This window comes from Oncorhynchus mykiss, chromosome 17 (genome assembly GCF_013265735.2).
Source record: "Oncorhynchus mykiss isolate Arlee chromosome 17, USDA_OmykA_1.1, whole genome shotgun sequence".
Taxonomy (NCBI): Eukaryota; Metazoa; Chordata; class Actinopteri; order Salmoniformes; family Salmonidae; genus Oncorhynchus; species Oncorhynchus mykiss.
Window position 1 is genome coordinate 5,322,587 of NC_048581.1, and position 26,085 is coordinate 5,348,671.

General features: G+C 41.1%; 2 protein-coding genes across 3 annotated transcripts in view; one reads left to right on the top strand and one right to left on the bottom strand.

Annotated features, from left to right (window-relative positions):
- The window catches only part of LOC110494908 (zinc finger protein 721), a 317,665-nt gene that overhangs the window by 42,509 nt on the left and 249,071 nt on the right, over positions 1-26,085 (top strand). Inside the window, 1 exon segment of the mRNA XM_036948289.1 lies at positions 2,386-2,390. Within this exon segment, the coding sequence (XP_036804184.1) occupies positions 2,386-2,390 (5 nt within the window).
- LOC110494912 (gastrula zinc finger protein XlCGF17.1) lies at positions 2,434-9,556 on the bottom strand. Of its 2 annotated transcripts, none has more exons than XM_036947962.1 (2): positions 9,074-9,556; positions 2,434-3,357 (listed from the first exon to the last, which is right to left on the bottom strand). In XM_036947962.1, the coding sequence occupies exons 1-2, from the start codon at positions 9,330-9,332 to the stop codon at positions 2,663-2,665; spliced, it is 954 nt and encodes a 317-aa protein (XP_036803857.1). In that variant the 5' UTR covers positions 9,333-9,556; the 3' UTR covers positions 2,434-2,662. The 2 variants fall into 2 exon arrangements, with proteins under 2 accessions (XP_036803857.1, XP_036803856.1); XM_036947961.1 differs by having other exon boundaries at positions 2,434-3,360.

Below are 26,085 nucleotides of genomic sequence, written 5' to 3' on the forward strand. Positions count from 1 at the left end.
TAACTTTCTCTTAGGAAAGATTAGCGACAGAGTGGCCTGACGACTCAAACTGAATGATTCCACTGTTCTATCGTTCGCTACAGACTTCAGTCTGAGACTGCCATCATTTACATTGATTGTGGTGACGTCTAAATGAGGGGTGTTTTACAAAACAAAGTAATCAGCGATTGGCTCATCTCCAACCAATCAGAGTAGCAACATTTTTCAAACCTCCACTCGGGGACCAATCAGAACAGTTAAAACGTGTTTCTGTTCTCGAAGTCGTCATGGAGGGACTCTGATCCAGATTCATTGCGGAGAACAAACGAGTGTATGTGGGCGTGGCGTGGCGTTTGGACGGAGCATGGAGATGGGTTGGCCGCCTGAAACAACAGAGTGCGCCTTGTTGTACTGTTGATGATTGTTCGGCAGCTTCTGCTGCTCTTTCGGCGTGGTGCAGGTGTACTACGTACTACGACTGGGGCCAGTTGTACTGTTAGAGGCCAGTTACATTAGACTTTGTTGTCATATCGTTTTCTTCACTGCATTGCAGGCAAAAGACCAATATTCATAAACATTCAACAATTTATTCGCATTTTCTATCTAATAAGGGATGTAAATAAAGAACGATAGCAAAAATTAGTTATGTAAAAATGATTTCATACTCCACATTTAGGGGGGCCACAAGGGGGTCCAAAATTGATGTCACAGGGGCACTCCCCCCTCTCCAGAGATGTTCATCGAGTTCAAGTCCGGGCTCTGGATGGGCCACTCAATGACATTCAGAGACTTGTCCCGAAACCACTCCTGTGTTGTCTTGGGTGTGTGCTTAAGGTCATTGTCCTGATGGAAGGTGAACCTTCGCCCCAGTCTGAGGTCCTGTGTGCTCTGGAGCAGGTTTTCATAAAAAAATCTCTGTACTTTTCTCCGATGATCTTTTCCTCAAGCCTGACAAGTCTCCCAGTCCCTGCCACTGAAAAACATCCCCACAACATGATGCTGCCACCACCATGCTTCACTGTAGGGATGGTGCCAGGTTTCCTTCAGATGAGACACTTGGCATTCAGGCCAAAGAGTTAAATCTTGGTTTCATCAGACCAGAGAATCTTGTTTTTCATGATCTGAAAGTCCTTTAGGTGCCTTTTGGCAAACTCCAAGCTGGCTGTCATGTGCCTTTTTACTGAGGAGTGGCTTCCGTCTGGCCACTCTACCATAAAGGCCTGATTGGTGGAGTGCTGCAGAGATGGTTGTCCTTCTGGAAGGTTCTCCCATCTCCACAGAGGAACTCTGGAGCTCTGCCAGGAGTTCTTGGTCACTTCTTGGTCACCTCCCTGACCAAGGTCCTTCTCCTCAGTTCGGCCGGGCGGCCAGGTCTAGGAGTCTTGGTGGTTCCAAATTTCTTACATTTAAGAATGATGGATCCAACTGTGTTCAATGCTGCAGACATTTTTTAGTATCCTTCCCCAGATCTGTGCCTCAACACGATCCTGTCTCGGAGTGCTATGGACAATTCCTATGACCTCATTGCTTGGTTTTTGCTTTGACGGAACTCTCAAGACAACTGGGAACTCTGGAAAAAAACAAGGTCAAATCACGATGTCTTCAGGTTGGAAAGTCGGGGGTCTATACACACGTACACATGGATTTAGTGTTGTAGATATGTGGTAGTAGAGTAGAGGCCTGAGGACACACTTAATATGTTGTAGATATGTGGTAGTAGAGTAGAGGCCTGAGGGAACACACTTAATATGTTGTAGATATGTGGTAGTAGAGTAGGGGCCTGAGGGCACACAGTTTATGTTGTAGATATGTGGTAGTAGAGGCCTGAGGGCACACACTTAATATGTTGTAGATATGTGGTAGTAGAGTAGAGGCCTGAGGGAACACAATATGTTGTAGATATGTGGTAGTAGAGGCCTGAGGGCACACACTTAATATGTTGTAGATATGTGGTAGTAGAGTAGTGGCCTGAGGGAACACAATATGTTGTAGATATGTGGTAGTGGAGTAGAGGCCTGATGGAACACACTTAATATGTTGTAGATATGTGATAGTAGAGTAGGGGCCTGAGGACACACTTAATATGTTGTAGATATGTGGTAGTAGAGTAGAGGCCTGAGGGAACACACTTAATATGTTGTAGATATGTGGTAGTAGAGTAGTGGCCTGAGGGCACACAGTTTATATGTCGTATATATGTGGTAGTAGAGGCCTGAGGGCACACACTTAATATGTTGTAGATATGTGGTAGTAGAGTAGAGGCCTGAGGGAACACAATATGTTGTAGATATGTGGTAGTGGAGTAGAGGCCTGAGGGAACACACTTAATATGTTGTGAAATCTGTTATGACTGTTTTGTAATGTTTTTAAAAAATGTAGAACTGCCTTCATTTTGCAGGACTCCAGGAAGAGTAGTGGGGATCAATAATAAATACAGAGGCTTGTGAAAGGCAAATTACTTATATATTTATGTACATTATGCAATATGAAAAGCATATGAAGAACAACAGAGGCTTTATACTTGTATCAAATCAAACAAACAAAGCTCATCATCAAAAACCCAACAGACACCTGATATTAGACACGATCAGGTCTCTAAATGAAACAACAGCAGGAACCTTATTCTGCTTTCATATATTACAAATGGATTTCATAAAGATTAAACAAAAACACAAATGATCAGTCAAAAACTCAAGTCAGAACACAGCCTCTCTATTTTCTCATGTGATTTCAGGTCCTCTAACTGGGAAAATGTCTTTCCACAATGAGAGCAGTGGTATGTCTTCTCCTCCTCTGTATGTATTCTTTCATGCTTATTCAGCTGCCTTAACCAGTTAAATCTCTTTCCACACTGGGAGCAGTGGTAGGTCTTATCCCCGCCTGTGTGTGTCCTGTCATGCACAATCAGGGCTTCTAACTGGGTAAACCGCTTTCCACACAAGGAACATTGGAGTTTTTTTTGTGTGTGTATTCGCTCATGCGATTTCAGAGTCCCTAACCACCTAATACTTTTTCCACAATGGGAACAGGAGTAAGACTTCTCTCCAGAGTGTATTTGCTTATGACTTTTCAGGTAATCTAACCGAGTAAAACACTTCCCACACTGGGAACACTTGTAAGGCTTTTCTCCTGTGTGTGTTCGCTTGTGTGATTTCAGGTGTTGTGATCGGATAAAACTCTTCCCACACTGGGAGCACTGGTAAGGCTTTTCTCCTGTGTGTGTTCTCTTGTGTGATTTCAGTTGTTGTGATCGGATAAAACTCTTTCCACACTGGGAGCAGTGGTGTCGTCTCGCCGATTTGGACGTCTCTGGGTCTGGTTCCCCTGAAGGACTCTCGCTGCCACTCTCGCTGCCAGAGTGAGAGTCTGGTCGCTCTCCTGCTAAAAGACAAACAAACGATTTAGTTCAATACTAAAACAGAGCCCTGATATGAAACCTCCATGTGATAAAACTATCTTTGTGGTTTAATGGGCTGTGTCTGTGCACCGGGGTTCAGTTGTTATTTTCTTTTGACCCGACTAGACGCATTAATAACATCCCAGGCAAATCATGATCTGTTGAATAGTTTATACTGTGTCCCTATCAAACAACGACTGGACAAACATTATTAGGTATTACAGGTATTTATTTGTATTTCAGCATAATTGGGTTTTGTTCGGTCCATTATCCTCCTTTTCTAGTCTAGTAGAATTGATTTGATATTTAGATTATGGATGTGAGGACGACGGTCCATACATTAAAAAGGACTAACATGTCAACTACAGAACTAAGCCAACCTCAGCGTGAGCTTTGGTTGTGAATGGTGTGAACTTTGAACTCTTATTCACTAAAGAAGTGAGACATCCTAGCCGTTGAGTTAGCAACAGCAGCTAAAAACATGGGCTTGGAAAGGACAGACAGAGTATCCCGTCTACCACCTAACGACGACACTACAACGTTTCCCGTTCACCACCAGAGACACTCTTCAAAGGACAAAGGACTCTGTTGGGCAACACGGCCATCCATCTACCACCAACCTATGGAAGCGCAGCTCAGAGTTAATATTTAATCGCATTTTTCTTTTCCAAATGGGTGGTAATTTAGAAGGCATAGGATATTGTATTTACGATAGCACAGCTTCTCCCTTTGTCTCTGTCTTCCCGCTCTTTCACTCAAACCCAACCCCCGTTCTTTGTATAACCAGCTGTCATATCTGCTCCGTCCGCCAGGGACGTTTTCCTTTATGACATCATTTGTAATCAAGGTATGATTCATTCTGTGTATAGTTAACTAATATCAGTGACGGCTGAAGTGTGTGCCAGTACTTTCCTATAATATTTTTTTTCAGGTCACACTCAAGTCATTACTTATGATATCCAGACGGATATCAATGTCTTGTTCAATTGAACTAATAAGTGAAATTGCCAGATTTACATCCTCAAATGGATCTTTTTAAATAATATCCAAATTGATGAGTTTTCTAAATAAGACATTGTAAACTTTTTCCAAACTAACCTAGATGAAACAACTTCTCAGGTTAATTAAAGGTTAATTCCCAAATAGCCTATACAGGTCTGATTTATCATTAAATTGATCAATCAGTAAAATGTGATTTTTTGTAAAACCATTCAGTAATCCAGTACTGACAGAAGCCCTGCCTCAGCGGGAATCCCATGTGGCTTCAGCCTTAGGGAGAAGTGTACCACAGTGTTGAATGTTCCCAACATTAGATCTACTGTTTACACTTATGATATCCAAATCAATGGAGATTGCATGGATTATCGTCTCAGTCAATTTAATAAGTTCAATTGTTGAACATACCTTAATGTTCGTCCAATCAAATGAGACACTTTTAAACTTCTCATATTAAACCTGGATGAAGCAACCTCTCAGGTTAATTAAAGTTTAATACCCAGGTAGGATTAATCATTGGCATTGATTAATTAATTCTATTTGCTTTTGCAAATTAATTCACGTCCAACTTCCACATTACTGGTACGGTACTGATGGTTCGTCAACATCTATAATTAGATTAAACTTGTCTTTGCAGCTTCCAATGAATTCCAAACCCAAACATCGAAAAAAATAAGACAATTTTTTCCTCTAAATGTTTCTAATAATGTGCAAGCTATCAAAGGAGGTGGTCACCACTCCTCCGCTAATTAGTGAACCTCCACCCATAAAAGGATGGATCTCTGACCTCAGCAGCGATACCAACCCTAGTTATGCCATTAGTGAAAAAACAGCCGATTGCGAACAATCTCCAAAAATCAACCATCAAACACAGGCTTTGTGACGGTTCTCTACACTTTAGCACTTATGTATCACCATCAAAGGTTGGCATCGGTCGAATACCGCAGTAAACAGCGGAAGCATGTGCAAGACATGGCTAACATGAGGGGACAGGTGGAGAGAACTGAGCAACTATTGACAAAAGCAGGAAATGAAAACGTTCTGCTAGTCGAGGAACTGCGTTTGAAATCTGAACAATTAAAAGTAATCGCAAATACTTATGACGATGAAAGAGCACAAACTCTTCAACAAAATCGTTTGTCTCCAAGAACAACTCGATTTAGCCAAAACTAAATACGATGCAGTCGACTCCAAACTCGATAAATCTGTTCGAGTTATCTACAAACAGGAGCGCGCAACTTGATAACATGCAAGCAGTTTAGTTGAACGTTACTCAGAGTAACACGGTTCTACTCAAAACGCTGCAGGCCAAAGACCATCAGTTAATGAACACAAGGACAAAGGTGGATGACAAATCGGCAGAACTCATTGAAGTCGCTGACCAAATGAATGATGAGAGAACTCAGGTGATGAAGATGGAAATATGAATGATGAGAGAACTCAGGTGATGAAGATGGAAATATGAATGATGAGAGAACTCAGGTGATGAAGATGGAAATATGAATGATGAGAGAACTCAGGTGATGAAGATGGAAATATGAATGCTGAGAGAACTCAGGTGATGAAGATGGAAATATGAATGATGAGAGAACTCAGGTGATGAAGATGGAGATATGAATGATGAGAGAACTCAGGTGATGAAGATGGAAATATGAATGATGAGAGAACTCAGGTGATGAAGATGGAAATATGAATGATGAGAGAACTCAGGTGATGAAGATGGAAATATGAATGGTGAGAGAACTCAGGTGATGAAGATGGAAATATGAATGATGAGAGAACTCAGGTGATGAAGATGGAAATATGAATGATGAGAGAACTCAGGTGATGAAGATGGAAATATGAATGATGAGAGAACTCAGGTGATGAAGATGGAAATATGAATGATGAGAGAACTCAGGTGATGAAATATTGATTTCTAAGCAGGCGGAGGAAATCTCATCACTGAATCTCTCGCTCCATACTCAAGACCTCTATCTGCAAACCATGACGGATAAGTTTGAGAACGAAAGTAGCAAATGCGACACTCACGTGTCCAAAATCAGTACTCTAAGTGCTCAAGTGGACTCTGCAATGCAGCAGAATACCACCCTTAGGTACCCACAGGATGAAGCCAACCCTCTCCACCCGCTTGATGCGGAATAACTTGACAAACTCAACAAGAATTTCCCCACCTTTGACCCCGTTCCAGGTCAGCCAAACGATACTGAGACGTTCCTAGCTGACATAGAGGACGCATTGGGTAGCTACCCGAACGCTACGGGTTCTGACAGGGTTTACCTGTTGAAGAGAACGTCGACAAGGTTAATTCGCCTACAACAGCAACACGTGCTAAATGACTATGCTAAACTTGCCACAGCTTTGAAATTTGAAAATCAGTGGTTCTGCGACTCGCAAACACGATAGCTCACTGGCGAACACGGTCAAACAAGCTCGGAACGAACACCCACAAGCTTACTATCATAGGCTTCGTTCAGCTTACTTTGGCCTACTCACTAAAACAGGCATGGAAGACCTGTTACCTTTTAAACAAATGTTTCTGTCGAATATGTACCCACCTTCATTACCTACTTGGGCCTTGCAGCCCACGTTGGCTTGCCCATCTTAAAACTCAGAGAGCTTGCAAGCACAGCTTTTGAGGCATCAAAAGCTCGCAAACGCTAAGAGCCCTGACCACTCGGTTTTGAAGTTTGACCAGGAGCACTCACTCCAGTTAGAGGATTATCAGGTATTGGAGTGCTGAGAGATGACGCACAGCAACGGTTTCCACCACAAATCCAATAACCACCGCGGTCGACTGTAAAGTACGTCGCCATCAAAACGACTACCGCTACAATCGACCTGTTCGCTACGTTCCTGCCCCCAACCCACACAAAGTGTCAGAGCACAAGGGTAACAAAGGGTTGAAGGAAAGAAGAAAAAGAAGAAAACGTAGACCAATGTTCTCCAGAAGTTCTACTACGTGAAGAACTAAAGCGAGAAACATTTGAGAAAAGGGTAAAAGATAAGTCACAAGGATTAGACGGGGAATTACCAGACACCAGGTCCGTAGGAAATAACACCCATAGCAGGGACGTTAAAATTCAAATCTCTCCCGCTCTCACTCGAGACCCTATCCAGGGCCCGCTTGATCAAGAAACAAGACTCTGTTACAAAGGTTGTGAAGAAAAAGGTCAAACACTTTGTTAAAGCCAAGCCCACTCAAAATCTGAAAAGTCGATCTGCTACATCACGTCTATGCGAACGACCCCTCCACTTTGTGGGGAATATGTCCACTAATCACGAATCTAAACGACCTGGAGGACTGCTTAACTTGTCATGCGCTAATTGATTCAGGCGCGACAATATCACTCATCTCTCAAACATTGTTTGATGATCTCAAAAGAGCTTTGAAGCCAGCTAAACGTTGGTTAAAAGTGGAACGATGCGACACTACACTTCGAGGGGTCACTCAGACTACCTCACATTGAGAGTCATGCTGAAACTACACTTCAAGGACGTATCGCTCATTCACCCTGTGTATGTTACCAGCCTCGAAACGGGTACCCCTGCTACTTGGAGCAGACTTGATGGATTGGTTACTCCCATTGATGGATTGGAAAACCAACCAGGTATGGTCACAGGCTACAGTGCCTTCTCCACCGACCACACTGTCTTCCCCTAATGCTAGCTGCAACGCAGTCATTCACCAGGGGTTTCTGTCGAAAGCACCTCTTGGGAAAAAGACGTTTAGAAACCTCTTGGGGCAGAATTGGATCCAAGGAGATATTACGATATCTCGACACATTCCATCAGCCAATCTGATTGACCATTCTTTTCATGATTTCGAGCCAGCTGTCTCTGTGAAAGAGCAACTTCCCTCCTCCTTGCAGTCGTGCAATACGGTAGTTGAGATGAACTGCCCTCCTCCTTGCAGTCATGCAATACAGTCCAGCAACTGACCCGATGACTCCCACTGGTGAAACACTTTGCAATATCACAGACCGATATCCTCGCCTCAGTTCGCAGGTACTGAAGAGGTTGCCACACGCGGACACGCTGAAAATGACCTGATGCGGTAATGAGATGTGTGTGTTTTGGTAAAGAGAGGCCCTTAGCTTCATCTGGAAGTAATAGGAGATGAACTATGTTGGTAAGGTATTTTTTTTTTTTACCTTTATTTTACTAGGCAAGTCAGTTAAGAACAAATTCTTATTTCCAAACACGGCCTAGGAACAGTGGGTTAACTGCCTGTTCAGGGGCAGAACGACAGATTTGTACATTGTCAGCTCGGGGAATTGAACTTGCAACCTTGTTGTGTTGACCACATCACTAAAGCCCAACATCTCCATGTTGGTAAGGTAATGGTTCTCTAAGTGTTTACCACATCAATAAAGGTTTTCAAAAGTTTTAGCTATTTTGTCATTTCGGGATTGAAAGGCATGTTGGACACTCTATTAAAATATATATATTTTTAACAAATCACTTAATTTCAAAAGCTCATTCACAATGTGACCGAGAAACCTAAAACCAACTTGGGATCGTTCACAGGGTAGGTTTTCCCATAGGATTGTTCACCCTATGGTTTCCCCAAAAAGCACTTACATGTTTATATGTAAATATTAGTAACTTTACAATTTCAATACCTCGTCTTCAAGCATGTGACCTAGCAATCTTCAAGGACTGAAGAGTTTGTGTCCCCGTTTTTAAGACACTACTTACTGGTGTTACTCAGACCTCCCGTCTCCTCTTCCAACGTGCCAGTAATCTTCCCCACCATCTTCACTCCGAAAACTCCTTCCTCCTCCTCTTTTACTTCGAAAGCTTCTTTCTCTTCTGTCACAGTAACTTCTTTCTCTTCGTTTTTCACAGTAACAGCCTCATCCTCTACTTCTTGTTTAACTGTGACAGCCTCTTCTTCTTTCTCCGTCCAGCAGACCCCCTCTTCTTCAGCAGGAGTGGAGTAGCGAAGTGAACTCATGATCGGGGATGTTAGCTCGCTAGTTACTTAGCATTAGCGATTAGCCTAGTGCAAAGCTAACTTAGCAAGCCAGCTACCTGACAAACAACGTAAATATTAACGTTACATTAAATGGGCCAACAAATAGACACGGAAGACGTATGTTTAAAACACAGTGACTGATGTTTTCGGGAATGTTGGCTACGCAGGTTGCCGACCAAATGTGTGACTGTTTATGAAGTGTCCCGTCCACTACATTAGACGTCACACTAGCGGTATCGCCTGAAATCTGCATATCGCCATCTGCTGACTGGAGGGGGTAACGCGGTAGTATTTATTTTATTTTGGGGCGGCAAACATTAAATACTATAAGACACAACAGTAGTAGGCCAGGGGCCTGTTGCACAAAACTAGGATAAGGGATTAAGCCAGGATATCTTGGTGATCCTGGCTCAATTGATCCGTAATCCGGTTGCACTAAAGATGGATAGGGGGCAGGAGGATATGTTATGGTATAAATTACCATGGAGATTTATTCTGTGGAGCTAGCCTGCTCCAGACCAGGCTAAATTCCAGGATCTATTTAATCTCATCCCTAATGTCAGTCAGCAGTCACCACAAATGGAAACCAATAGTTATTTCACTGCTCACTATACATTGTTATCACATATAACTAGACCCACTGTTATTTAAACGTTTGTGATCATTAATTTCAATGATTTTGGATAAAAAATGATTTTTAGATGATGTTGCTATCATTAGATAATTTACAGTTTCCCATAGACTATAAGGCTATATATAAAATGCTAGAATATTAGGGCCACAGAGGGGAAAAAAACACAAGTCATAATATTGTAACCAGTTGTTTTAAAGGAGGACAGTTGTTAAAATGACAGATGTGGGGCATTTCGTGAAATTGTACTTCAGTATGGTTTCATAAACAAAGACATGCTGATGTGCCAGAATATTAAGTATCACATTGTCATAAGTATCAAAACTGTAAAAACAATATGTAGCTTTTCTGCAGAAAGAACCAGCCTCATAAATTTATGACTTTATCCTTTTTCTTCAGTGTGGCCCTAGTACTCTGTCATATAAACAAATACACATTCCATATGAATATAAAAACACAATGTGTAACATTATGTTCCTTTATTGAATAAGGACAAAACAAAGCAGGTAAACCATCAGCTCCTTTCAAAACTGAAGTCACAGTGACTCTACAAGATGGAAAGCACAGAATCTAAGCATATTATACAAAATGATACATATACAGACCTTTGAATGTGTATAACACACCCTGCATGTCTGCACACTAAAATAAATGCAGGACAAATCCATACACATCAACTGAACAGACAAATGAATGGATGCAGTAGCCTCCCTGCAGCCTTGTATTACACACAGTATACCGCACAAACATCATAAGAGGCCAAATTCGTCAAAAAACGAACCCAAAAAAACCCAAATTCCTCTGCCACCGCAGGACATATTTAACCAAAATTGAAAGCACACATACTAACTAAAATAATTCAACACATATTGGTCCCTCAGCAGCCGACCACTGTCGTCATCAGGGAAGATTGCCGGATTGTCCCAGTCCATGGCTGGTGGCACTCTGGGGGCCCTCTCCTTCCTCAGGCAGGCCACATTGTGGAGGACAGCACAAGCCACAGTAATATCACATGCCCTAACAGGGCTGACCCTTAATTTGTGAAGGCAGTGAAAGCGTGCCTTCAGGAGGCCAAAGGTCATTTCAACTCTGGCCCTGGTCCTGGCATGGGCATGGTTGTAGGCCTGCTGTGCTTCCTGGGGGTCTGTGAAAGGTGTCAGGAGAAAAGGCTGGCAGCCATACCCCCTGTCTCCCAGCAACACACCAGAGAATTCACCTGTCAACACAAAATCTCATCATTACTACCTCATAAACACAGTGATATTCTTGACACAGCCATGATGGTTATAAATAGGGGTTGTGTGGCTTACCTTGTGATAGGCACTGATAGATTTCAGAGGCCCGAAAGATTCTGGAGTCATGGACTGAGCCAGGCCATTTTGCCACAACATTGCTGATCACACAGTCAGCATTGCAGACCATCTGAAATCATAAGATGAGGAATATTACACCAATCAATGCACATCACTGGCAATGCAGAGTGTTCGTCAATGGACAATATCAAAAAGTTATGTTCACCTGAACATTAATGCTGTGAAAGGATTTCCTATTCACAAAATCGGCCTCATGGGCACCTGAGGGGGCTTTTATCCTTATGTGTGTGCAGTCCACTGCACCAATGACATTGGGGAAACCTGTCACACAAAGTAATGAGTATCCTACTATGTGTTAACAGTTGTCCTGTAATTTGTAGATCCTCTTACCTGCAATCCTATAGAACTCCTCTTTGATGTCACAGAGTCTTCTGTGGCCAGGGAAGGAGATGAAGACATCTGCTAATGCTTTGATAGCCAGACACACACTCCTTATTGTGCGGCAAATTGTGGCCTTGTTCAGCTGTTCTGCATCCCCCACTGAGTACAGGAAGGCTCCACTAGCAAAAAAGCGCAAGGCCACACAAACCATTTGCTCCACACTCAGTGCATGGCTCCGTGCAGTGCGGTGCTTAATCCTGGGACCCAGTAGTCTGCATAGATACCTGATGCCATCTGCAGAAAACCTGTATCTTTCATATAGATGGTCATCAGGGAAGGCCAGTGGGTCCAACCGGTCCCTGAAGACCCTTTCTCACCTGAAGGCTCTCCTCAGCACAAGTGCTTCTTCATCCACCACATCTCGCACGAATGGGCATGCCATTGTCAGAGCAGAAAGGAACACACAATTTTGGGCCTTCATATAGGCTAGTGGCCACACCTGGTGCTGGGGGGGGTGGGCAAAAGAGGGCGATGCCTTATAACGATGACTTGGTTGTACTGATTGCTGGGAAAATAAAAAAAACCTTAGAAAGATGCCACCGTCCTGTGTGCTCACAATAAGAGCTCATATGTCATGGCTCACTTGACTTTACGAGAATATACCTAATTTTTATTTTGAGCTGTGTCATCTTCTTGGAGCTGGGGGAGGAAAGAAAAATAATGATTAATACATTTGTGTTACAGTTAGCATACAGTGTACATTGAAGGCATATCTCACCTCCCTCTCAAGTTTTTTTATTTCAAGGTCCAGTTTCCTAATTGTCCTCTTTTTTATTTCGAACTCCAGTGCAAGATTTTCCATCTTTTTCTTCTTGTACTGAATGTCTATGTCTGCCAGTTCTATTTGGCACCGGAGGTGGTTGCCATACAACTTTCTGATAGCTTGTGAGCTCTGTGAACACAATACAATTAGCGCAGCTGGAATTTGGCAGGATGTGGTGTCCTTTTATTAATACGCACTATGTTGCCAGGCTGGTTTTCCCACTGTATAGCATCTGGGTCCTGTAAAAGAAATTAGATTTTTTGATTTTGATGAGGACTCCTCACCATTGTAGAGTAAATAGTACTTTCACAGTCTTAACATGATACCTCATGCCTTCTGGAATCCAGAGAGATGGTCTCCTCCTCATCATCGTCTCCATCATGTGCTGCTGCTGCTGCACTGGGGCCTTCACCCTATCACATTTAATCGGATTCATATTGAAGCTAGTAGACAAGACATGCCAGGCCTACAGTATGCCTTTGATGGAGTACTCACTGGATCAGCATCGTCTGGTGCTTGTGCTGGTGGCTCTAACAGGAACACAGTGCTGCCAGACACGGCAAGGCAATAGGTAAACCAAAGTCAGACAGTCCAAATTGATTCAATATGAATGTGGTTGTATCCCATGTAGAGATGGAAGGACATACCTTGAATGAAGCGGGTGGCATCTTGGGAGGAACCTATGCTCGTCTCTTTCCCCCCAGGGATCCCCTCTAAGACGGGCCTGCCTTTATTTAGCTCCAAGGCCATGTCCTCTGCTGGGGTAAGGTCAGCCTTTGGTGACCCACCACCCGTGCCTTGTCTGTGGGTATTCTTTTTCACTGCTAAAACAGTACAGACAATGTGTGAGCAGGCACCTTCTGGGTACAATATATGCTTGTGCTTTGTTAAATATTAGTCAGGGACCATACCATTCTGCAGAATGTTCTTGTATTTGATTTTGACCTGCTGCCATGTCCGTTTTGGCCCGTTCATGTTTAATCTACACACACACACACACACACACTTAATGGAGTCACACTGCAAAAAATTACTTGGTATTTTTGTCTTGTTTTCAGTAAAAATATCAAAAATTTTATCATAGCTTTATACAGTGTGATGGAGTTACTTTACACAATTTCACTCATATCTGCAGTGCATTTCAATAAAAAAAATTAACCGTTTCATAATTACAGTACAACTGCATTTTTGGAGATGTGAATTAAATATTTGAATTGTAATTGTGATGTTTCAGCGGAGCGGTGAGTGTGTAATTGTGCACTACTTACGCATTCAGGCGGTCTGCAATACTTTGCCACGCTTTTTCTCTTTGCTTTATCACTGTGGCGGTGTTGCCTTTCTTCTTAATTATATATTTTACCTCCTCGTATGCCTCCATGAGGATTTGTGCTTCCGACGGGGAAAAGTACGCGGCTCTAGTTGCCATGGTAAATCAGTTAATCTGTGATCTGTGGCGGGGTCTATTTGAGTGAGCCGTGAGCGCGCACCTATCCAGGATTGGTTTCACCTGGCTTAATGAATCCGTGTCTGCTCATCCTGGCTTGGTCTTTGTGCAACCAATTAAGCCTGGACGCACATGTTTTGGCTTCATTGAGCTCAGCTGAGTCATTTATCCCGGATGTCTTAATTCTACTTTTGTGCAACAGGCCCCTGATTACCAATGACGAGACATCTACAAAGCTTGGACCAAGAGACTGAAAAACACCTTCTATCTCAAGGCAATCAGACTGTTTTTTAACTATCACTAAGCTGGTTACCGCTCGGTTACTCAACCCTGCACCTTAGAGGCTGCCGGCGTATGTACATAGACATGGAATCACTGTTCACTTAAAAAAAGGGAAACTAGTCACTTTAATAATGTTTACATACTGTTGTACTCACTTCATATGTATATACTGTATTCTACTATATTCACTCTGACATTGCTCATCCTAATGTTTATATCTTTCTTAATTCCAGTATTTTACTTTTAGATGTGTGTGTATTGTTGTGAATCGTTAGATATTACTGCGCTGTTGGATCTAGGAACACCAGCATATCGCTACACCCGCAATAATATCTGCTAAATATGTGTATGTGGCCAATACAATTAGATTTTATTTTACAGCACATCCGCATGAGCATTTAAGCCCTAGTTCATGCAGCTCTCTATCGCCGCACCAAACAAAAACATATGTCACTTTCTCTTAGGAAAGATTAGGGACAGAGTGGCCTGTCGGCTCATACTGAATTATTCCACTGTTCTGTCGTTCGCTACAGACTTCAGTCTGAGACTGCCGTCATTGAAGTCGATTTAATTAATTATTTGCTTACAAGTTTTTGTGTTATGTCTTTTTACATTCTTTTTTTTCTGAATTTTTAAATATGTTTACATTCACAACTTTATTTTTCATTTTCACGATTTATTTCATTTTGAATTCAATACACATGGCGTGAATTTGACCCCATAGGGGGGAATTGAGAGCGGTTGTATGAAACCAATCAGTACATTTTATTTATTTTTTATTTTACCTTTATTTAACTAGGCTAGTCAGTTAAGAACAAATTCTTATTTTCAATGACGGCCTAGGAACAGTGGGTTAACTGTCTGTTCAGGGGCAGAACGTCAAGCAAAGCTCTTCAACCTGCCAAGCTGCTCTTAATTGTTGCCTTTGATGAATTGTGGAACAGTCTTATTCCGTTAGTACTGTATGTTAGTTAGTTCGTACCTTAGTCACGTGCAATATCTCAGACAGCACTGGCCTGATTTTGACGAAACATGGGTGAATGATGCCTCTTGCCATTGAGATCTGGCATTTACAAAATTACATTGATTGGCCAGATGTTGGCGCTGTAACAAGATAAACCCATTTTAAAGTCCCATCTTATTCCATTTTGTTGAGGAACATTCCATTGTTAGTTAGTAATTCAACATAATTCAAGTGAAATTAGTGTTGTAAATATGTATGGTATAAATTACAGTGATCTGTCTTTGCAATTACAGTCTTCTTGTTAATTTCAGCTTCATATTTCTCTTTGGCTTTTGTTTGTCTGTCTTTCCTCTTGGTGGCATTCATACGTCTTTGTGCCAACAACTTGAAATGGAACCCCATTTAAATAGAAGCCTTTTCCCAACTGTTGTTTTCCTGTCAAAGGCTGGACATCTGGTGAAGGTCAACAACATGATATATTACTATTAGAATGAAAGGCTGGACATCTGGTGAAGGTCAACAACATGATATATTACTATTAGAATGAAAGGCATCTGGTGAAGGTCAACAACATGATATATTACTATTAGAATGAAAGGCATCTGGTGAAGGTCAACAACATGATATATTACTATTAGAATGAAAGGCATCTGGTGAAGGTCAACAACATGATATATTACTATTAGAATGAAAGGCTGGGCATCTGGTGAAGGTCAACAACATGATATATTACTATTAGAATGAAAGGCTGGGCATCTGGTGAAGGTCAACAACATGATATATTACTATTAGAATGAAAGGCTGGGCATCTGGTGAAGGTCAACAACATGATATATTACTATTAGAATGAAAGGCTGGGCATCTGGTGAAGGTCAACAACATTATATATTACTATTAGAATGAAAGGCTGGACATCTGGTGAAGGTCAACAACATGATATATTACTATTAGAATGAAAGGCTGGGCATCTGGTGAAGGTCAACAACATGATGTATTACTATTAGAATGAAAGGCATCTGGTGAAGGTCAACAACATGATATATTACTATTAGAATGAAAGGCATCTGGTGAAGGTCAACAACATGATATATTACTATTAGAATGAAAGGCATCTGGTGAAGGTCAACAACATGATATATTACTATTAGAATGAAAGGCTGGGCATCTGGTGAAGGTCAACAACATGATATATTACTATTAGAATGAAAGGCATCTGGTGAAGGTCAACAACATGATATATTACTATTAGAATGAAAGGCTGGGCATCTGGTGAAGGTCAACAACATGATATATTACTATTAGAATGAAAGGCATCTGGTGAGTGTCAACAACATGATATATTACTATTAGAATGAAAGGCTGGGCATCTGGTGAAGGTCAACAACATGATATATTACTATTAGAATGAAAGGCATCTGGTGAGTGTCAACAACATGATATATTACTATTAGAATGAAAGGCTGGGCACACTTTTTTTATGTGTGGAAAAAGTACAGAAGTTTCGGTATACCACTATTATATACTAACCTCTGGTGTAAATGGGACACGGGCACAGAAGGAGCGAAGGAGACGAGACCAAAAAAGGCAACATGAAAAACAAGCGGACAAAAATAACGCTCATAAAATACATAAAAAAATATTTTGAATTTGATATATCGCACAGCCCTAGGTACAGAGAGTAAGTAGTCATTCAAAAAGCATGATAAACACCATTATTGCACACAGAGTGATTCTATTAAACTTATGTGACTTATTAAGGACATTTTTTACTCCTGAACTTATTTTGGCTCGCCAATAACAAAGGGGTTGAATACTTATTGACTCAGGACATGTAAGCTATTCATTTGTAAAAAAAAATAAATAAATGTAATTCACTGTGGGGTATTGTGTGTCGGCCAGTGACACAACATCTCACACAAATCTATTTTCTAATTCAGGCTGTAACACATCAATATGTGGAAAAAGTCAAGGGGGTTGTGAGTATTTTCTGAAGGCACTGTATATTCTCCAAGAATCAAAGGCTATATATCGTTCATTTAAAAGTTTAAAAACTGCATGTACTTATCACTCCAATAGGAAAGTCCCACCCAGTTGACGACCTGGATGGAATCATGTGATACCTCCTTAACCAATAGGAAAGTCCCACCCAGTTGATGACCTGGATGGAATCATGTGATACCTCCTTAACCAATAGGAAGTCCCACCCAGTTGATGACCTGGATGGAATCATGTGATACCTCCTTAACCAATAGGAAAGTCCCACCCAGTTGATGACCTGGATGGAATCATGTGACACCTCCTTAACCAATAGGAAGTCCCACCCAGTTGATGACCTGGATGGAATCATGTGATACCTCCTTAACCAATAGGAAAGTCCCACCAAGTTGATGACCTGGATGGAATCATGTGATACCTCCTTAACCAATAGGAAAGTCCAATCCAGTTGATGACCTGGATGGAATCATGTGATACCTCCTTAACCAATAGGAAAGTCCCATCCAGTTGATGACCTGGATGGAATCATGTGATACCTCCTTAACCAATAGGAAAGTCCCATCCAGTTGATGACCTGGATGGAATCATGTGATACCTCCTTAACCAATAGGAAAGTCCCATCCAGTTGATGACCTGGATGGAATCATGTGATACCTCCTTAACCAATAGGAAAGTCCCACCCAGTTGATGACCTGGATGGAATCATGTGATACCCCCTTAACCAATAGGAAAGTCCCATCCAGTTGATGACCTGGATGGAATCATGTGATACCTCCTTAACCAATAGGAAAGTCCCACCCAGTTGATGACCTGGATGGAATCATGTGATACCTCCTTAACCAATAGGAAAGTCCCACCCAGTTGATGACCTGGATGGAATCATGTGATACCTCCTTAACCAATAGGAAAGTCCCACCCAGTTGATGACCTGGATGGAATCATGTGATACCTCCTTAACCAATAGGAAAGTCCCATCCAGTTGATGACCTGGATGGAATCATGTGATACCTCCTTAACCAATAGGAAAGTCCCATCCAGTTGATGACCTGGATGGAATCATGTGATACCTCCTTAACCAATAGGAAAGTCCCATCCAGTTGATGACCTGGATGGAATCATGTGATACCTCCTTAACCAATAGGAAAGTCCCATCCAGTTGATGACCTGGATGGAATCATGTGATACCTCCTTAACCAATAGGAAAGTCCCACCCAGTTGATGACCTGGATGGAATCATGTGACACCTCCTTAACCAATAGGAAGTCCCACCCAGTTGATGACCTGGATGGAATCATGTGATACCTCCTTAACCAATAGGAAAGTCCCACCCAGTTGATGACCTGGATGGAATCATGTGATACCTCCTTAACCAATAGGAAAGTCCCACCCAGTTGATGACCTGGATGGAATCATGTGATACCTCCTTAACCAATAGGAAAGTCCCACCCAGTTGATGACCTGGATGGAATCATGTGATACCTCCTTAACCAATAGGAAAGTCCCACCCAGTTGATGACCTGGATGGAATCATGTGATACCTCCTTAACCAATAGGAAAGTCCCACCCAGTTGATGACCTGGATGGAATCATGTGATACTTCCTTAACCAATAGGAAAGTCCCACCCGGTTGACTGCTTTTTAATGGTGGAAATCCTCAATGTTCATGCCAAAATGTGTTCCATCTGTCTTAGAGTCCGACATCTCACTCTGTTTCTCATCTCTCTTCCCCAATTTAGATCAATTAGTCCTCTGTGTTTAGTTCACATAATATCATTTAAAAGTTTGCGTGAAGGTGTCTGTGATAGAATACAACAAATGTAGACATGAATAAATACATTTCTATAGCTTCCTAAATAGTTTTTAGAATGGTGGTGGAGTACCAAAATGGAGGCGCAGTGGCTTCAAAACAGCACCCCATTTCTCTCATCTAGTGTGTATATATATAAATCGTTGGTACCAATCCCCTCCCCCCAAACACACATTTCTCAACTAACCCGAGCCCCCTCCCCCCGTTCTACTACCCAGGTCAGGTGTTGGAGGTCATTCCACACTCTGTGTTCTACTACCCAGGTCTGGTGTTGGATATTCCAGTCTCTGTGTTCTACTACCCAGGTCTGGAATTGGAGGTCATTCCACTCTCTGTGTTCTACTACCCATGTCTGGTGTTGGACATTCCACTCTCTGTGTTCTACTACCCAGATCTGGTGTTGGAGGTCATTCCACTCTCTGTGTTCTACTACCCAGGTCTGGTGTTGGACATTCCACTCTCTGTGTTCTACTACCCAGGTCCTGGTGTTGGACATTCCACTCTCTGTGTTCTACTACCCAGGTCTGGTGTTGGACATTCCACTCTCTGTGTTCTACTACCCAGGTCTGGTGTTGGAGGACATTCCACTCTCTGTGTTCTACTACCCAGGTCTGGTGTTGGAGGTCATTCCACTCTCTGTGTTCTACTACCCAGGTCTGGTGTTGGACATTCCACACTCTGTGTTCTACTACCCAGGTCTGGTGTTGGAGGTCATTCCACTCTCTGTGTTCTACTACCCAGGTCTGGTGTTGGACATTCCACTCTCTGTGTTCTACTACCCAGGTCTGGTGTTGGATATTCCAGTCTCTGTGTTCTACTACCCAGGTCTGGAATTGGAGGTCATTCCACTCTCTGTGTTCTACTACCCATGTCTGGTGTTGGACATTCCACTCTCTGTGTTCTACTACCCAGATCTGGTGTTGGAGGTCATTCCACTCTCTGTGTTCTACTACCCAGGTCTGGTGTTGGACATTCCACTCTCTGTGTTCTACTACCCAGGTCTGGTGTTGGACATTCCACTCTCTGTGTTCTACTACCCAGGTCTGGTGTTGGACATTCCACTCTCTGTGTTCTACTACCCAGGTCTGGTGTTGGAGGACATTCCACTCTCTGTGTTCTACTACCCAGGTCTGGTGTTGGAGGTCATTCCACTCTCTGTGTTCTACTACCCAGGTCTGGTGTTGGACATTCCACACTCTGTGTTCTACTACCCAGGTCTGGTGTTGGAGGTCATTCCACTCTCTGTGTTCTACTACCCAGGTCCGGTGTTGGAGGACATTCCACTCTCTGTGTTCTACTACCCAGGTCTGGTGTTGGACATTCCACTCTCTGTGTTCTACTACCCAGGTCTGGTGTTGGAGGTCATTCCACTCTCTGTGTTCTACTACCCAGGTCTGGTGTTGGACATACCATTCTCTGTGGATCTACAGTGTGCATTTTCTGATGTTTAATCAGATCTCTTAAATCAGAGTATCTCTTCTCACATTGATCACAGCTATAAGGCTTCTCTCCAGTGTGAGTTCTCTGATGGGATTTAAGGTTGGTTGACTGAGTGAAACTCTTCCCACACTGATCACAGCTATAGGGCTTCTGTCCTGTGTGAGTTCTCTGGTGTAGTAATAGTCCCCTTGACGTGGTTAAGCTTATTCCACAGTCAGAGCAGTGGTAATGCTTCTCTCCCGTGTGTATTCTCTGGTGTGCAGTCAGGTTAGCTGAGGTAGCAAAACTCTTCCCACATTGATCACAGCCATAAGTTTTCTCTCCTGTATGAATTCTCAGGTGTGATTTCAATGAATGTGATCTGGAGAAAGTCATGCCACACTGTGAGCAGCGATAAGGTTTCTCTCCGGTGTGGATTCTCTGGTGTATTTTAAGTTCTGACGAAGAGGTGCATCTCTTCCCACATTGATCACAGTTGAAAAGCTTCTCACCTGTGTGAATTCTCAGGTGTAATTTTAGTGAATCTGATCTCGAGTAACTCTTCCCACAGTCAGAGCAGCGGAGCGGTTTCTTCCCTGTAGGTGCCCGTCGGTGTTTAATGAGGTGTTCTGATCTGGAGAGACTCTTCTCTGCTTCCTCAGAATCAGGATGTTGTTGAGGCTCCCCGGATGATCCACGATAGTCATGTCTCTCTCCTGTGTGAACGACAAAGTCAGACGGTCAATGGCGTGAATGATGAAATTATTTTACAAACTTTGGACAATTGTCTTCTAAGTATTTTTTGGGGGGGTTTGTTTTTGGTCCACCAGTCACCGTGGCAGGCAGATTGAAGGAGAAAAAAAAAAAAAAAAACGACCATCCAAAATAATTTTTTTCCGCTATGACTACAAAATAATAAATAAAAATGAATAAGCATTCTTTGTCATTGTTGTAAACCAAGACATGTAAGTATGAAGTAATGTGGTATGTTACTCAATGTCATTTCATTTTTGTGACATGAGTCTTTTAACCAATGTGGGTTAAAATAATTAATTTGGACACAATAGTAATGATGAACAGTTGTACAAGTGAACATCAAGAATCAGCAAAGTGCCTCCATATCACTACACACCACACTGTCCTGACAGATACAATGCTGATTGATGCAGTTGACTTATTATTATAGTTCTACGCTGACATGTATCACAAGGAGCGCATGTGATCCTACGTTTATAGTTAGGAGCACACAAATATATTTAGGAGCACACAAATATATTTAGGAGCACACAAATATATTTAGGAGCACACAGATATCTTTAGGAGCACACAAATATATTTAGGAGCACATGTGATCCTACGTTTATAGTTAGGAGCACACAAATATATTTAGGAGCACAATAATATATTTAAGAGCACATGTGATCCTACGTTTATAGTTAGGAGCACACAAATATATTTAGGAGCACACAAATATATTTAGGAGCACATGTGATCCTACGTTTATAGTTAGGAGCACACAAATATATTTAGGAGCACACAAATATATTTAGGAGCACACAAATATAGTTAGGAGCACACAAATATATTTAGGAGCACACAAATATATTTAGGAGCACACAGATATCTTTAGGAGCACACAAATATATTTAGGAGCACATGTGATCCTACGTTTATAGTTAGGAGCACACAAATATATTTAGGAGCACACAAATATATTTAGGAGCACATGTGATCCTACGTTTATAGTTAGGAGCACACAAATATATTTAGGAGCACACAAATATAGTTAGGAGCACACAAATATAGTTAGGAGCACACAAATATATTTAGGAGCACACAAATATATTTAGGAGCACACAAATATATTTAGGAGCACACAAATATAGTTAGGAGCACACAAATATATTTAGGAGCACACAAATATATTTAGGAGCACACAAATATATTTAGGAGCACACAAATATATTTAGGAGCACACCAATATATTTAGGAGCACAACTAAAGTTGTGCTTTAATGACATGTTTTTTTGTTGGGGTGATCCAGTTTCAGTGAAGCACAATTTTCCCCTCAAATAGGTGTCGTTAGGATAGACCAAAAATGTTCAGCTGTCCCTTTAAGGCGTGGTCCGATACCGTGGTAACAGGGTACTGGGTGTGTCTTTAAGTGATAGATGAGGATGGTGATCTCTGATGTCTCTTCAGTGGGAGCAAACTAACTGACATTGAATGATGATCTATGTTGTCTCTTCAGTGGGAGCAAACTAACTGACATTGAATGATGATCTATGTTGTCTCTTCAGTGGGAGCAAACTAACTGATATTGAATGATAACCTCTGATGTCTCTTCAGTGGGAGCAAACTAACTGACATTGAATTATGATCTATGTTGTCTCTTCAGTGGGAGCAAACTAACTGATATTGAATGATAACCTCTGTTGTCTCTTCAGTGGGAGCAAACGAACTAACATTGAAAAATAACCTAGTGAGTAAACAAAACGATGAATGTTCCCCCCACATTGTAAGATGTTACAAGTGTTTGTTTCTACATGGGCATCGTTGGTCTGAGGTTTTAGGCTGGGTATCTGTAGAAGCACTTTGTAAGATGTTATAGGTGTTTGTGACACCTGCTGATGTAAAAAAAAAGGGCTTTTAAAATACATTTGATTGATTGATGTCTTTAGAAAACGTTACTTGGTGTATTAAAGTAGTCAATGCTTTGCTTGTGACTCTTCAAACTTGTTGCACTTTCAGTTTGTTTTGGTTGTGTTTCGGTTTTACGTTTTTATGCTGATAGGGACTGAATGGTAAATCATGTTGGTTTTTATGCTGATAGGGACTGAATGGTAAATCATGTTGGTTTTTATGCTGATAGGGACTGAATGGTAAATCATGTTGGTTTTTATGCTGATAGGGACTGAATGGTAAATCATGTTGGTTTTTATGCTGATAGGGACTGAATGGTAAATCATGTTGGTTTTTATGCTGATAGGGACTGAATGGTAAATCATGTTGGTTTTTATGCTAATAGGGACTGAATGGTAAATCATGTTGGTTTTTATGCTGATAGGGACTGAATGGTAAATCATGTTGGTTTTTATGCTGATAGGGACTGAATGGTAAATCATGTTGGTTTTTATGCTGATAGGGACTGAATGGTAAATCATGTTGGTTTTTATGCTAATAGGGACTGAATGGTAAATCATGTTGGTTTTTATGCTGATAGGGACTGAATGGTACATCATGTCGTTTTTATGCTAATAGGGACTGAATGGTAAATCATGTTGGTTTTTATGCTAATAGGGACTGAATGGTAAATCATGTTGGTTTTTATGCTAATAGGGACTGAATGGTAAATCATGTTGGTTTTTATGCTGATAGGGACTGAATGGTACATCATGTCGTTTTTATGCTAATAGGGACTGAATGGTAAATCATGTCGTTTTTATGCTGATAGGGACTGACTGGTAAATCATGTCGTTTTTATGCTAATAGGGACTGAATGGTAAATCATGTCGTTTTTATGCTAATAGGGACTGAATGGTAAATCATGTCGTTTTTATGCTAATAGGGACTGAATGGTAAATCATGTCGTTTTTATGCTAATAGGGACTGAATGGTAAATCATGTCGTTTTTATGCTAATAGGGACTGAATGGTAAATCATGTCGTTTTTATGCTGATAGGGACTGACTGGTAAATCATGTCGTTTTTATGCTAATAGGGACTGAATGGTAAATCATGTCGTTTTTATGCTAATAGGGACTGAATGGTAAATCATGTAGTTTTTATGCTAATAGGGACTGAATGGTAAATCATGTCGTTTTTATGCTAATAGGGACTGAATGGTAAATCATGTTGGTTTTTATGCTGATAGGGACTGACTGGTAAATCATGTTGGTTTTTATGCTGATAGGGACTGAATGGTAAATCATGTCGTTTTTATGCTAATAGGGACTGAATGGTAAATCATGTTGGTTTTTATGATGATAGGGACTGAATGGTAAATCATGTTGGTTTTTATGCTGATAGGGACTGAATGGTAAATCATGTTGGTTTTTATGCTAATAGGGACTGAATGGTAAATCATGTTGGTTTTTATGCTGATAGGGACTGAATGGTAAATCATGTTGGTTTTTATGCTAATAGGGACTGAATGGTAAATCATGTTGGTTTTTATGCTAATAGGGACTGAATGGTAAATCATGTTGGTTTTTATGCTGATAGGGACTGAATGGTAAATCATGTTGGTTTTTATGCTAATAGGGACTGAATGGTAAATCATGTTGGTTTTTATGCTAATAGGGACTGACTGGTAAATCATGTTGGTTTTTATGCTAATAGGGACTGACTGGTAAATCATGTTGGTTTTTATGCTAATAGGGACTGACTGGTAAATCATGTTGGTTTTTATGCTAATAGGGACTGAATGATAAATCATGTTGGTTTTTATGCTAATAGGGACTGACTGGTAAATCATGTTGGTTTTTATGCTAATAGGGACTGACTGGTAAATCATGTTGGTTTTTATGCTGATAGGGACTGAATGATAAATCATGTTGGTTTTTATGCTAATAGGGACTGACTGGTAAATCATGTTGGTTTTTATGCTAATAGGGACTGACTGGTAAATCATGTTGGTTTTTATGCTAATAGGGACTGACTGGTAAATCATGTTGGTTTTTATGCTAATAGGGACTGAATGGTAAATCATGTTGGTTTTTATGCTGATAGGGACTGAATGGTAAATCATGTTGGTTTTTATGCTAATAGGGACTGAATGGTAAATCATGTTGGTTTTTATGCTAATAGGGACTGAATGGTAAATCATGTTGGTTTTTATACTGATAGGGACTGAATGGTAAATCATGTTGGTTTTTATGCTAATAGGGACTGAATGGTAAATCATGTTGGTTTTTATGCTAATAGGGACTGACTGGTAAATCATGTTGGTTTTTATGCTAATAGGGACTGACTGGTAAATCATGTTGGTTTTTATGCTAATAGGGACTGACTGGTAAATCATGTTGGTTTTTATGCTGATAGGGACTGAATGGTAAATCATGTTGGTTTTTATGCTGATAGGGACTGAATGGTAAATCATGTTGGTTTTTATGCTAATAGGGACTGACTGGTAAATCATGTTGGTTTTTATGCTGATAGGGACTGAATGGTAAATCATGTTGGTTTTTATGCTAATAGGGACTGACTGGTAAATCATGTTGGTTTTTATGCTAATAGGGACTGACTGGTAAATCATGTTGGTTTTTATGCTAATAGGGACTGAATGATAAATCATGTTGGTTTTTATGCTAATAGGGACTGACTGGTAAATCATGTTGGTTTTTATGCTAATAGGGACTGACTGGTAAATCATGTTGGTTTTTATGCTGATAGGGACTGAATGGTAAATCATGTTGGTTTTTATGCTAATAGGGACTGAATGGTAAATCATGTTGGTTTTTATGCTGATAGGGACTGAATGGTACATCATGTCGTTTTTATGCTAATAGGGACTGAATGGTAAATCATGTTGGTTTTTATGCTAATAGGGACTGAATGGTAAATCATGTTGGTTTTTATGCTAATAGGGACTGAATGGTAAATCATGTTGGTTTTTATGCTGATAGGGACTGAATGGTACATCATGTCGTTTTTATGCTAATAGGGACTGAAT

Coding starts and splice junctions, on each gene's coding strand:
- LOC110494912 (XM_036947961.1), bottom strand. CDS start 9,332: ATGAGTTCACTTCGCTACTCCACTCCTGCTGAAGAAGAGGGGGTCTGC. Junction 3,361..9,073: donor GGGAGGTCTGAGTAACACCA/GTAAGTAGTGTC, acceptor TTTGTCTTTTAG/CAGGAGAGCGACCAGACTCT.